Consider the following 14,712-nt stretch of genomic DNA (forward strand, 5'->3'; position numbering starts at 1 on the left):
ACTGTTTCCAATAAGGAGAAAGCAAATACATATAACAATGCTGATGCTAAGCGCAAACAAAAAAGTGCTAAAACAATAAATGATTGCATTTTAAATTTCCAGAAAGCTATTCTGAATGGCCCCTACTATGTCTGCATAGTTTGTAATAGGAGCCTTTACAAGAAAACTGTAAAATTATTTAGCAAAAACAATTATGAAGTAAGTTTATACTATGTGTTTACAGATGTTCTATGCTTTGATTCTCATGCTTACATTTGCATAACTTGCGATAAGTATTTAAAAAAAGCTGAGATACCCCCGCAGGCTGTTTGGAATAAGTTAAATATTGTTGATCTTCCTAATGAAATTCAATGTTTAAACAGACTTGAGCAAATTCTGATTTCAAAAAGAATATTATTTAAAAAATAGCTGTTATGCCTAAAGGTCAACAACAAAAGATAAAAGGTGCTATTTGCAATGTTCCTATTCAAGTAGAAGCCGTTAATAACTGTCTTCCTCAGGGTATAGATAGTAGTGGTGTATTGTTTGTTAAACTAAAGAGAAAATTGGCTTATCGAGGCCATGTTGTGTTTCGAAGTGTACGTCCTGAGCTTTTAAACGAAGCCCTACAATATTTGAAAAATTTCAATTCCTTTTACTCAGATGTGCTGATAAGAATGGATAATATAACCCAGGAATTTTTAAGTTTATGTGATACAGATGCTATGGTTGACACAAATGAATTTTCAGTAACAGTTGACATTGATGATGACAATTTAGAAGCTGAAAACCCCCTAAGTATGAATTGTGCAAGTAGCCATGAAATGTGTGTTATACCAAATTTCCAAAATCCAGATGATGAGGTTTTAGATATTGCTCCTGGTGAGAATAAACAACCACAATCTTTTTTTTCTGACCAATACTGTGAGGAGCTTGCATTTCCCTTTTCATTTCCCACTGGAAAATTTGGGTATAAGGTTGCTAGACGAGTGTACTTGACAGCAACAAAATATTTCAACCGGCGTTTGTTAAATTTTTCCCAGCGCTTTTCTTCAAATGCTGATTATATATTTTTTGCTCATTATGTAATGCAACAGTCAAATTTGTTTAATCAAATAAATATTGCAACGAAAAAGGTAAAGGGCACAATAACGGCTGGGCAGTTGCAAATTAATTTTCATGAAACAGTTCGTTCTTTTATTTGTGAAGGTCAAGGTTACCAACTTATGAACTCTATTAAAGGAACACCTGCTTATTGGAAACATTTTCTTTACGATGTTTTAGCAATGGTTAAACAGTTAGGATTGCCATCATACTTCCTTACTCTTTCATGTGCAGATTTGAGATGGGATGAACTGGTAGTGATAATAGGAAAATTGAATAACATTGATGTTAACAGTAACGAATTGGATTATTTTAGACGTTGTAGTATTCTTAATCAAAACCCAGTTTTAACTGCAAGGCACTTTCAATACAGAGTAGAGTTTCTTTAGAGAAATTTTGCTTCATAAGAGTAGTCCTATTGGCAAAGTAGCTAATTATGCTATTAAACTCGAATTTCAGTTTAGAGGTTCACCCCACATCCATGCTTTTCTTTGGTTGTTAGATTCACCAACTCTTACAAACGAAACCACAGACAGTTACACATCTTTTGTTGATAATACAATACGCGCAGACCTCCCTGATCCATTAATTGAGCCTGAATTACTCAACCTTGTCTCTCAATATCAAATCCACTCTCATTCAAATTCTTGTCGCAAATACAAGAACATTCCATGTCGTTTTAATTATGGACGTTTCTTTACTGATCGAACAGTTATAGCCAGTCCATTACCAGAGAATATGTCTGATTCCGAAAAATAGAGTTTATTATCAGAAAGAACTAAAGTATTAAAGAAAGTCAAATTATTTATCGATGAAAACTTAGACCCTAGTAAGCCTAACTACTTGAGCGACAGCTGCAAGTCCATACCAGAGATTTTATTGGAACTTCACATATCAGAAGTTGACTATTATAGGGTTTTAGCAATATTTCAAATCAAGACTTTGAAATATACTATCATCGACCACCAAATTCATGTTTTGTAAATAACTACTTTGCAGCAGGACTTTTAGCTTGGAAAGCCAATTTGGACTTGCAGCCTGTGTTCAATTATCATAAAGCAGTGTCATATATGTGTTCTTATTTTTCTAAATCGGAAAATCTCTTGCAATGAAAAAGGCAGCTGAAGAGTCTGAAAATTTAAACTTGCCAGATCGTATGAGAAAATTAGCCTTAGCATTTTTATCACACCGCCAATGTTCATTACAGGAAGCTGTTTATCAGGTATTGCCAGAGTTATGGTTACGTAAATGTTTCCCAGGAATTGTGGTTTGTAAATCTGAAGAAGAATTAGAAGAATTGCTTCCAGATAGTACAGATGTTTTTAAGCGCAATAGTTTAGATCGATACATGGATCGACCCAATGTTACATTTAAGCGTGGTCAATATTATATGATTGATAATTTATGTTTTGCTGAATTTCTTGCGTATTATGTGCTGGACACAAGTAAAAAGCTTGACATAGTAAATGATTATCAACCAGAGGTTCTCTTAGATGATGATGAAATTTGTCATCCCTTATTGCGTTTACCTAAGTCTGTTCCTCTATGAATGCTAATTTTTCACCTCGAACTGATCAATTTGCGCAACAAGAGAATGACAATGTTGAGGAAAATGTAGTTAGGGATAATGAATATTAAGGTGAACAAGCTCAAGGTTTAAATGCTGCAGCTTCTTCGAATGCAGGGCACACATCAACACAGATTAATTTAATGTCAGATGATAGTATTAATGAATTAATACGTAGTTTAAACGAAAAACAACGTTTTCCTTTTGACGTAATTAATATATGGGCCCGAAGGCATGTTAAAAATTTATCAGCTGAAGAAGTTACAGAAAATCCTCCTTTGCATTTATTTGTTACAGGTGGTGCAGGAACAGGCAAATCCCATTTGATCAAAACTATAAGTGCATCAGTTTCAAAAACTTTATGTTATAGGTCTTCATGCATTGAAAAACCAAATTTGCTTTTGCTTGCACCGACAGGTGTTGCAGCGGTGAATATCAATGGAACCACAACACATTCAGCTTTAGGAATTTCTGTAGAGTCTCGTGGGTTAACCCTTCACAAGCTTCCAGATAAAAAGAGATGTAAATTAAGGCAAGAGCTATCAGATGTTAGAGGTATCATTATTGATGAAATATCTATTGTATCCAATAAGTTACTGTTGTATGTGCATCAAAGGTTAATAGAAATATTTGGATGTGTTTCTGATTTTTCAAAACCATTTGCTGGCTTAACAATAATTTTAGTGGGTGATTTGCATCAATTACCCCCCGTAATGCAAAAACCAATTTATGCAGAATTCAGCGATGAATTGTATAACATTTATCCACTATGGCGAAACTTTCAGATGTGTGAATTGACTGAAGTTATGAGACAACGGGGTGATACTGTTCTAATTGACCTACTAAATAATGTTAGGCTAGGAACTCTATCTTCACAGGATGAACATCTCATCCGTTCACGATTCATTGATGAAAAATAGTAAACACTACCCAATAAATGCATTGCATATTTATGCAGAAAATGAGCCAGCTAGAGTTCATAATGCAAGATTGTTAAATAGTTTAAACAGCGATTTGATAACAATAGATGCCATTGATCAAGTTCCAAAAGAAGTCCCTTCTCATGTTTATGAAAGAATTCAAGACTTAAGCCAATCAAGAACTGGTGGATTAGCTTTCCAGTTATCTTTAAAGATAGGTGCTAAGGCAATGTTGACATCTAATATTGACATTCCTGATAAACTAATAAATGGTCAAATTGGTACAATAGTCCATGTTGTAGCGCAAAATGATTCAATTAAAACCATTTAGGTTGAATTTGACAATCTAAATGTTGGAACAAATAAAATACTTGCAGACAGACTTGCACAACAATTAAATGCAGTACCAATTGATCGAGTGACTACCGAAATAAGAACAAACGAGAAAAAACTTTCCTCTCCGGTCATTAAACGTACCCAATTTCCTTTAATGTTATCATGGGCTTGTACTGTACACAAAGTTCAAGGCCTAAGTTTACAAGAGGTTGTCATTAGTTTTAATTTGCTGAAACAGAGATCATTCAATAATGGACAGATGTATGTAGCTCTCAGCCGTGTAACGTCTTTGCAAGGGCTCCACTTAATAGGGGTGTTCAAGTACAGTGCCATCAATGTTGACGACAAAGCTAAAAAAGAATATCAGTATTTAAGAAAAAATCAAAGTTTAAGTTTTACAACAGATTTGGTGGCAAAGGAATCCGAACATAGCATATGACAATATGTTTAGTTGTTTGTAATGTAAGATCATTGCGTAAGCATTGCAAAGATTTATCTTGTGATAAAACACTTTCATCTAGTGATATTATTCTCTGCACTGAAACGCAACTGACAAATACTGAAAATTTAACAGATATCATGATTGATAGTTTTAAATTGACGTGTAATAATGATAATGAACACAGATTTTCTAGCTTAGCAATGTATTACAAAAACAAAATTGAATTACTAGATCATTTCAAAATTAATGGTTTTTCTGTTTTAGAAGTTTTAAATAGCCATAATCCTCCATTGAAAATTAAAATATTGTTATTGTACAAAAAAAAAAGATATGCTAGTTGGACAATTTTTAGAAACTCTAGGCTACCTTTCTGTGTCTATGAACATTTATATTGTTGTTGGTGATTTTAATCTAAAACCAAATGCACTGCTAGAACAAACGCTTAATGGTTATGAACAGGTTGTTTCAGAACCAACGCATTTAGGGGGGTCGATACTAGATCATGTATACATAAAAAATCGTTATTAGAACAGTTTCTTGTTTATGTGAGTGTAAAAAGTTTGTTCTTTACTGACCATGAGGCCATTACAATTTGTCTTAGAAATAAATAAATTTACAAGATTCTGGGGGAGGGTGTTGTTGAATGGTGGTTTTGAGTTTAGGTTTTGCACTGACAATTACATAGGGCTTAAAATAACAGGCGGTCGTCACTGCAAAGAAGAGGCTTTTCAGAGCATTTTCAGTCCACAAGATGGCCTTGCCTTTTTGGAAATGCTCTGAAAAGTGAAATGCTCTGAAAAGTCTTTTCTCCACAGTGATGACGTCCTGTTATTTTAATAAGCCCTGAAGTAGTCAAGTAAGGATTTGAAATAAATAAATAATATGATGTGATTGTGGAAATAAGAGTGAGTGTCTGCTCAACACTTTTTGAGACATTGATTTCAAAGCACTTTTTTGTTTTACCACCACGTACAATGAGAGGCTACTTACTTTATATGTGTAGAGATATGCATGGCATTGATAAAAATAATGCTAATGTTGATTTTATTTTGTGATACTGTATAGTTCATTGTAATGTTTATTCTCTTTCTAATTTAAAGTAAGTAATAAGCCTTCTAATTGTTTTTACAATAATTATGTATTTTTCGTTTATAAAACTCTTGATAACTAGAACTCTGAAGGAGTATTTGGGTTATTGAGAGGGAGTTGCACTGTGGGACCATCCATTTAGTACGTACGCATCTAAGTGGGGAGGGGATCTGATAAATGCGTACATCTATTGTTTGAATGACATCACTTCTATTATTTTCTGCGTACTATGGGGGGAGGGTTTTTTTTTGCGTATATACTTTGTGGATGCTCCTTATATTAAATTACTTTTTAGTATATGTATTTGAATGTTATTAGAAAATCTTTGTAGAAATTCTCCAACGATATACAAATCTAATAGACAATTGAAATAATAATAACATTCACTTCGAAATGGCAATAGACTTTTAACTCACGTATCTCAAAGAATTAGATAACTGTAATATATTTTACTAGGTATATATCGGATGCCGTGAGTTTCGGCTCGCTCGCTAAACACGATCCAAGATGGTGTCACAGCATCTGATATCAGACTTTATGTTTATATGTGATTAGCTCCTTTTATCAGAAGAATACTTTTTATCTGATGATAGATAACTACTACAAATTGGCGACGAGGATTCCAAGAACTCATGGAGAGGTATATTTCATAATTACAAAGCAATCTCGCGTGAAACAAGACAACAAATTTTGTTGACTCTTACTGTGCGAAAGGAAACTTTGCTAGGCTGTCCTTTGTAATTTCAAGCGATAGTTATACTTGTGCGCGCGCTCTGAGCATTTCTGTGCAGCTAGCATGTCCGTTTTGCAACTTCCAGCCATACCACCCTTTGACCCAAATGGAGAACCGACTTCAGTTGGTCAACGATGGACGAAATGGCAGACCAGTCTTAAATACTACATACTAGCAAGTGGAGTTAGGGATGATGAAAGAAAGAGGGCAATTTTACTCCACATGATTGGACCTAAATGCCAGGAAATATTTGAAACTTTCTCTGATCCTGGAACAACATTTGAAGAAGCCCTCCATAAATTTGATGAACATTTTTCAGTCAAAAAGAACATACCTTTCGAAAGGCATAAATTTCACCAAGCCTCACAACAAGTAGGGGAAAGTACGGATCAATTCATTACCCGTCTACGACAACTTTCCTTATATTGTGAATATGGATCAGAAACTGACAATGAAATCCGAGACATGGTCATAGCAAAAACATCGAATATTAAATTCCGCAAACGTTTACTTATGGAAACTGATTTGAATCTCCAGAAAACACAGGACCTTGGACGACTTTTTGAATCTGCAGAACACCAAAACAAAGAAATAGCTAATGGTAAACAAACACAACATGACACTGAAGAAGAAAGCTCTGAACAAATCAACAAACTACATGGGCGTAGACCACCTCATCGTAGCCATAGGAAACACAATGCACCACCACATCGGAACAACCCAACCAAATCATTCAACAAACCAGAATGTGGTCGCTGTGGTATGAAGAACCACAAAAGTCATGAATGTCGGAGATCAAGAGATAAAACATGTAACAAATGTGGTATTAAAGGACATTTTGCAAAAATGTGCCGCACCAAAAATAAACAGCAAGTTCATCAAACCAACCATGAAAACTCTGATGACGAAGATGAGGATATCTACCTATACAAGATGAACACTACGAAGTCAAATAACTTCCCCGTTCTAGTAAACAATAGCGAAATGACTGCTATCATTGATTCTGGAAGCACAACAAATATCATCGATTTTCGAACCTATAAACGCTTATTCAGCAACATCCAGCTTCAGAAATCCAATGCCCGAATCTACCCATACAATGCTACTAAGAAGCTCCCAATCACTGGTACCTTCAAAGCTACAGTTGCAGCAAATCACCATAAAATACTAGCAAAATTCTACGTAATACCTGGTCAAGGAGGCAATTTACTTGGTCACAAAACAGCTGAGCAGCTAGATCTATTACGAATTGGACCAGCTACAACACCCATCAACCATAGAACATTCCAGTTAGGTAGCAGAAGTCTGTCAAAAGGCATACCAGTATCAACAGAACAAGTCCTCAACAAAAACAACAAGGTATTCAAAGGAATGGGAAAACTTAACAACTTCAAACAGAAACTCCATATTGATCCAGATGTCACCCCCATCCAGCAACCAACTAGGAGACTGCCGTTTCACACCAGAAAGAAAGTTGAAGCAGAGCTCGATAGACTGCTGAAATTAGATATCATTGAGCCAGTTAATGGACCAACTTCGTGGGTTTCACCAATTGTCGCAGTACCTAAGAAAAATGACAAAATTAGATTGTGTGTGGACATGCGCAGAGCAAACACTGCCATTATCAGAGAGAAGCATCCTATTCCAAAACTGGAAGAAATCCTACCATTATTAAATGGAGCCACTGTCTTCTCAAAAATTGACCTGCGAGAAGGCTACCATCAAATTGAGTTAGCCGAAGAAAGCAGAAACATTACTGCCTTCATTACCCATAAAGGAATTTTCAGATACAAGCGTCTCATATATGGTATTTCAAATGCCTTTGAACATTTTCAGAAAAATATTGAAATGGTAATTGCTGATTGTGAAGGGGCAAAGAACATCTCTGATGATATTTTTATCTGGGGAAAAACACAAGCTGAGCATGACCGCAATCTCGATAAGGTTCTTCGTAATCTTTCTGAGAATGGCCTGCGTGTCAACCCAGAAAAATGTGAGTTTAGCAAGAATAAAATTTTATTTAGTGGATATACTCTCACAACAGATGGCATATCTCCAGACCCTTCCAAAGTCACTGCAGTCAACAAATTCAAAACACCAACAACATCGACAGAAGTCAGATCCTTTCTTGGTCTAGTAAATTATTGCAGTCAGTTCATCAAAGACTACAGTACATTATCAGCTCCACTGAGGAAACTCACCAAGAAAAATACACCATTCATATGGACAGATCTTGAACAGAAATCATTTGATTTACTCAAAGAAAAACTTTGCACTTCTGAAACTATGGCATTTTACAATCCTGAGGCGGAAACAGACATAATTGTTGATGCAAGTCCGTATGGTCTTGGTGCCATACTTACACAGAAACAGAAAGATGGAAACTTCAAGCCGGTAGCATATGGAAGTAGAGCATTAACACCTGTTGAACAGAGATACTCACAAACAGAACGAGAAGCTCTTGCAGTTGCCTTTGGCTGCACACACTTTCACTTTTTCATATATGACCGTGACTTCGATATCACCACTGATCACAAGAGTCTTTTGCACGTAATGTCACCAACTTCCACATCTCCACCACCGAGGATCCAGAGATGGCTTCTTCGCATACAAGGGTATAACTACAAATTAAAATACATTTCTGGTGCCAAAAATGCTGCTGACATACTATCAAGAGACCCTGTTTGTACAGACAGTGAAGGAGAAACTGACGACTCAATTGAATCCTTTATCAACTTTACAGCAGCAGAAGCAATACCTAAAAGCTGCAATATCGAAGAGATACAAGATGAAACTGCAAAAGACATCATTCTTCAAAAAGTCACCAAAGCCATTAACTCGAAGGCCTGGCCAAAAGATTCTGCTTTGAATCCATACAGACATGCAAAGCATGAGTTATCCTTTGTGAATAACATTTTACTCAAAGGACAACGAATTGTCATCCCAAGCACTCTACAACAGAAAATGTTGCAGATAGCACATGCTACGCATCAAGGAACAACCAAAACTAAACTACTATTACGTGAAAAAGTTTGGTGGCCGCTGATGAACAAACAAATCGAAGATCTAACACTTACCTGTCATGCCTGCCAAGTAACTGCACCCTCCACCACCAGGCATGAACCGTCACAACCAACAGAAATTCCCAAACAACCTTGGAACACTATTGCAATGGACATTCAAGGCCCTTATCCCTCTGGTGACAACCTGTTAGTTTTGATTGATTACAGATCCAGATACCCAATAGTTTCTTCTATCAAGAACACTGGTGTGCAAAACATAATAAATGTTATGAAGCGAACCTTTAGTATTTTTGGTTATCCAAAAACAATTGTAACTGACAACGGTTCACAATTCACGTCCTTCAAATTCAGCCGATACCTTCAACAACATGGTATAAAACACCGGCGTACAACTCCATACTGGCCACAAGCTAATGGTGAGGTTGAGAGATTTAACCGCACATTGAAGCGACACAATCAAACTGCTGTCATCACTGGAAAGGATTGGCGTAAAACTCTTGACACATTCCTTTTGAGTTACCGAACCACACCTCATACCGTAACTAAAGTTCCACCTGCAACACTGATGTTCGGTAGACCGCTAACGAATGATCTTCCTGACGTTAGTCAACTTGTGAAAAGCAACAGTGAATTGGATATAGAAGTAAACAAGAATGATGAAAAGCACAAACAGAAATCCAAGGAAAACACCGACCAGAACCGCAAGGCAAAAACTGTCACTTTTGAAGTCGGACAAAAGGTATTGTTGAAAAATCTTACCGACAACAAAAACAAACTTTCACCGCCCTGGTTAAAGGAAGTCTTCACCATCATTAAAGTATACAAACGAAGCATCATGGTTCGAAACAAGGAAGGAAAAACGTTTCTACGAGCAAACGGACACGCGAAACTGTATAGATCTGCGAAGGGTAAGCAATCGAGTGTTTCTAACGCGCGAAACAGGGCAGACCCTTGTACCTGCTCAAGCAATGCGAATTTTGATGAGAACCAACAATCTAAACCGAATGATGGCCATAACAAAGAAGAAGATCTATACGAAAAGAAAAACCACAAGAACGGTGCAAAAACATACCCGAAACGACAAAGAAAAACTACAGAGCGTTACGTCATCATCAATCCGAAGCGCAAGAAGAAGACTTAGAGAAAAAAATAAGAACGATAACAAGATAATGATAACAAGAACGATAATGATAAACGATGTATATATATAGCAGACGAACGATACGATGTATATAGTAAAAGACCGATGTGTATAGCTGAAGAACAAAAACGTTTTATGTACGTGCAGAGGAACTGAGTTGAAAAGCAAATATGTGAACATGTTATAAAACAAACAATCAAGAAATCAACAACAATAACTTCGAGAAAAAGAGGGATTGTAATATATTTTACTAGGTATATATCGGATGCCGTGAGTTTCGGCTCGCTCGCTAAACACGATCCAAGATGGTGTCACAGCATCTGATATCAGACTTTATGTTTATATGTGATTAGCTCCTTTTATCAGAAGAATACTTTTTATCTGATGATAGATAACTACTACAATAACGAAACTTAAAACTGAAATCCACTTTGAAATAAATGTTGCTGGTTTTCAAAATGTTGTCATTGGATAACCATACCTTACACAAAGCAATGTTTCCTGTACCATATACTTCACCAATTCGCGAAATATAAAAAATCACAAAATTTCGATTCACAAATTTTTTTCTCCCAACAATTTATTCCTTTAAAATACCACATTTTTGTCAAAAAGTTGATTTTGGAAAATACTTAAAATAAATGAAATGGCTTTAAAAACAATGAAAATTTTGAAAAAGCCGTTTCCGCTCTTAATATAGCTTAGTTTAAAGTTTATGTAGTTTGCAAAATACAGGTATGTGTTTTGTATAGGTTATAAAAAAATTTGTAATGACACCCATTTTCTTAATAAATTATTATAAGGCCAAGACAAAAAGCTAGTGAACGAATTATATAAAATTTCGGCAGATTACGATGTTTCAATCAGAAGTTATAGCCCTGTCAGCCCAGAGAACTTGGGAACAAAAACAGCTTTTTCAAAAGCCTATATGAACCCATTGTTTTCAATTTGGAACCCCTTAAATCTTTATTATTTGCTTCTTTTGTTTATATCTCACCCCCGGATATGCGTATATATTCTCTTTTTCTCGTTTGTTGAATAATTTATCAAAATAAGTTTTAAAACGATTGCTTTTACTTTTTTAGAGTTAAAGATATGATTAATCAATAATACAAAAACAAGTATTCCAGCTCTGTGTGATAGCTAAACGAAGCCACCATCTTCATAATTCTACCTGCCAAGTGGTTTGTGTATTGTTTCATTGATACCTGGTGAAGAAGGTCTATGTGATATTTATTATAGTAGAAGATGTCATTAAGACGACAACGCTTCGTTTTATTTCGTGAGTTGATGAAAAGAGAAATTTACCGCGGCAATTTTATACAAAATAAACGTACTCGGGAGTAAAATATAAAGCATACACTACTTCCATATAATCTATTTACTGGAAATCAGACTGTTTTGTCCGGCAATTTTTCCTATGCCAAATTCAATTAAAGCTCAAGGAAATGCAAGAGAAAGGAATCGGCAAGGAGTCTGTTCTCACTGTTTTATTTTCATGTTTAAATTTTATTCTTACGAAAACCTATGAACAATTGTAATTGCGTTTTCTTTTGTTAAATCTATGAAAGCTAAAATCCGAAAGCTAAAATCCTTCACCTGATTTGATGTAGATAATGACAGTTGCCATAAATACCCTAGAATCATGGATAGACGCCAGTGTCTGTATGCGGATAAGGCGTTTGGAATTAGAATTAGAATTCACCTGTAAGATTAATATATTAGAGCGTTTATATTCACGAATAATCGATTCTACTCTATACATTCAAAAAAATAATTTAGCCTTGCCTTTCGATTACTAATATTCTTTTTCCATAAAAAGGCTAAGTGTTGAGTAACTTGTAGAAAGATCATAAAATAGCTGCTCAAAGTCAGAACGTTGGAGGGTGTTTTTGTTCTAGCTTTATTGAGGAAAATTTGATTGGCTTATTTTAAAATTAATATTTTTCGGGATTAATTTAGTGGCGAATTTATATTTGCGACTGCCAGCCATTCCAGACTGTACTTTACGTATCTTATTTCAGCGATTTGGGGGCAAAACCGGAACAATTTAATGTCCGCTAAAACTTATGCCCTTAAGATAAGATAATAATACTCATGTCACTAAAGAACTCTGGAAAGCTATTATGAAACGGGATGCCTGGCAATGGATTGATTTCAGACACAATACAATAATATTCCTAGTCAAAGATTTCCGTCTCTCCCATACGCATGTATATAAAGCTGGTTCTTCGCGCGAGACATTGAGATTTTGGCTTTATTCGGCAAATTACGCGAAATTTTATCCTTTCAAAAATTCAAGAAGAAGGGACCATCTGCGAAATTTAGCGTCACCAAAGTTTTAATTTGCTGTACGATCTAAAAAGATAGCGTTATTTCATTGGAAAACAACAAACAGGGCTTTTCGAATGAGAAAAAATGCTACTAAAGTAAAAACTTCATAAAACGCGAAATTAAATCCCCGCGAAATATTTATGGATAATTTATCCGCGAAATTAAATCCCCGCGAAATATTTAAATTTCGCAGAAGAGTTCATCCGCGAAGTTATATCCCATTAAAGACCAACCTCTTCCCCAGGGCTTTTTTTCTCGAAATTTCACTCGTTATCTACAGTGTCGCCCTTGTTTTCCGTTGGGCCATCTCGGGGCGTGGTTCCGCAGTCACATAACTATAACAGGGTGTTTATGTAATTAGATATTTGCACTGATCAATTCTTTACGAAAAAAAAATACTATAAATATACTTATAAATTTCCTATATTACAAGACTAATGTCTTTACCAAAAAAAACCTGTTCAAATTACCTCACGCCACCACCCACGTGTTTTGTTGCTAGTTTTTACCTTGCTTCGATTGTTTTTTTTCCTAAGAATCTGCTTTTAGAAAACTTTGCAAAAACAAAAACTTAAGCAAGGGGGTTTAAGGACATGTTAATTTCCTGGGATGAGGTATATTATAAAAGGTATTAGTAAAAATCAGCTTGACTTTTTCCCAAGTTTGGAACTAGTGAATCAGTTAACTTTTTCTTCTCAAATTCAGGTGCCTTGACATGTTACCTCCATGATCTCAGTCCAGTCAAAAAGGCAAGAAATAGCAGTGTTGGTTATTACAATTTTACTGTCCAAACTGATGAAACTGTTCACCGTGGTGTGTCATTTCGAATGGATTTGAGGGATAAGATAGAAAAAGCAGCTGAATCGAAGAGTCCCGTAAAGTTGGTTAATTATAAACGCAAGGCGAACTGGAAAGATAACAGCCTCCAGGACATTGAAGTCAATAAAAACACCAGATTGGAGGAGTGTAAAGCTGGTTTCGCTCACAAAAACATCAAAAAGAATGTTGCCAAACGTCAAAAAATCAAAACTGTGCTTGATAGTGGTTATGATAAACAGATGGTTACTATAATAGGATATATTGACATTGATAATGTGGCTATTTCAACTATGGATTCGTCTGCAAAAAGAACTGATACATTCGTTAACGATGACAGTGGGATTGTTTTGGTTTCTTTTTGGAATGAAATCGCAAGTCAGCTGAGCACGAGTGGTACCTATGAATTACAAAATCTTTCCGTACGGACGAAAGGTAATGCAATAAAACAATCGTCTCCACCATATCAGCTAAAGAGTCCTTGCATTTTCCCATAAAAAGTGTTTCAATCAATCAAGGTATATAAATGTCCTCGGTGTTTTACGCAAATTGAAGAATCTACGCTTGGACAAGATTTTTTTCGTTGTGCCAAATGTAAAAATAGTACAAAATTTTCTTCGTTGTCATCAAATGTTACGATCCAGTTAATAACGAATGAAGGACAAGAAGTGGTAATGTATAGCACTTAGCTTAACCAATATCTCCTAGCGAAAAGGGAAAGTGTTGAAGTTGACGATGAAAAATCTGTGATTTCTGTTAATCACCGTAATGTTGTCATTGACTTCTAAACTTTAAATATAAACATTGCTTTTAAATTTCGATGCACTGCAAGCTTTGAAATGAACTATTGTACACCACATATGTAGTACATTCTGTATAGTTGCTAGATTGAACTGGAAGTTATAGATACACAGAAAGATCAGTTATTTCAAGTCTTGCAGTGCATATGCATGTTACTGGTTAGCATTGCATTTTGTTACATTTTGTTACTTTTTTTTCTGTTCATACATATGAACAAGCCTGCAGAAAGTTCAGTCCTTCATGGTTAATGTATAGTCTATGTATAGTTATATGTATAGTAATATAGTTTCACGACTTGCTTTGTTTTGTTTACTCCTTGCACCTGTGATTGAGTGTACTTTTTCTGTATATAGTTTCCAGCCTTAAAGCAAAATATACACTCTCACAAGTGATGTCTAACAGTTATTTCAAGGCTTATTTAAAGTAG

At 35.4% G+C, this 14,712-nt stretch overlaps 2 protein-coding genes and 1 long non-coding RNA gene across 3 annotated transcripts; all 3 read left to right on the forward strand.

The window, feature by feature from the left end:
- The first annotated feature begins 2,793 nt into the window (after nucleotides 1–2,793).
- LOC130629648 (ATP-dependent DNA helicase pif1-like) lies at nucleotides 2,794–4,345 on the forward strand. Its single transcript, XM_057442929.1, has 3 exons — nucleotides 2,794–3,469; nucleotides 3,609–3,851; nucleotides 3,948–4,345. The coding sequence occupies exons 1-3, from the start codon at nucleotides 2,794–2,796 to the stop codon at nucleotides 4,343–4,345; spliced, it is 1,317 nt and encodes a 438-aa protein (XP_057298912.1).
- A 1,888-nt stretch (nucleotides 4,346–6,233) lies between these two features.
- Nucleotides 6,234–10,334, forward strand: LOC130629658 (uncharacterized protein K02A2.6-like). The gene has a single exon (XM_057442940.1). It carries the CDS (start codon nucleotides 6,234–6,236, stop codon nucleotides 10,332–10,334), a length of 4,101 nt encoding a protein of 1,366 aa, XP_057298923.1.
- A 454-nt stretch (nucleotides 10,335–10,788) lies between these two features.
- On the forward strand, nucleotides 10,789–11,925 carry LOC130649218 (uncharacterized). Its single transcript, XR_008983020.1, has 2 exons — nucleotides 10,789–10,837; nucleotides 11,420–11,925. It is a non-coding gene; the product is annotated as an uncharacterized LOC130649218 (long non-coding RNA).
- The last annotated feature ends 2,787 nt before the right edge of the window (nucleotides 11,926–14,712 follow it).

This window comes from Hydractinia symbiolongicarpus, chromosome 1, assembly GCF_029227915.1.
Source record: "Hydractinia symbiolongicarpus strain clone_291-10 chromosome 1, HSymV2.1, whole genome shotgun sequence".
In the NCBI taxonomy this organism is placed as follows: domain Eukaryota; kingdom Metazoa; phylum Cnidaria; class Hydrozoa; order Anthoathecata; family Hydractiniidae; genus Hydractinia; species Hydractinia symbiolongicarpus.

What these genes read in the sequence shown, in the direction of transcription:
- LOC130629648 (XM_057442929.1), top strand. Translation starts at nt 2,794, where the DNA reads ATGTCAGATGATAGTATTAATGAATTAATACGTAGTTTAAACGAAAAA. An exon ending in TGAAGTTATGAGACAACGGG is followed by an intron (nt 3,470 to 3,608) that starts GTGATACTGTTC and finishes ATATTTATGCAG; the next exon opens with AAAATGAGCCAGCTAGAGTT. An exon ending in ACTAATAAATGGTCAAATTG is followed by an intron (nt 3,852 to 3,947) that starts GTACAATAGTCC and finishes AAATACTTGCAG; the next exon opens with ACAGACTTGCACAACAATTA.
- LOC130629658 (XM_057442940.1), top strand. Translation starts at nt 6,234, where the DNA reads ATGTCCGTTTTGCAACTTCCAGCCATACCACCCTTTGACCCAAATGGA.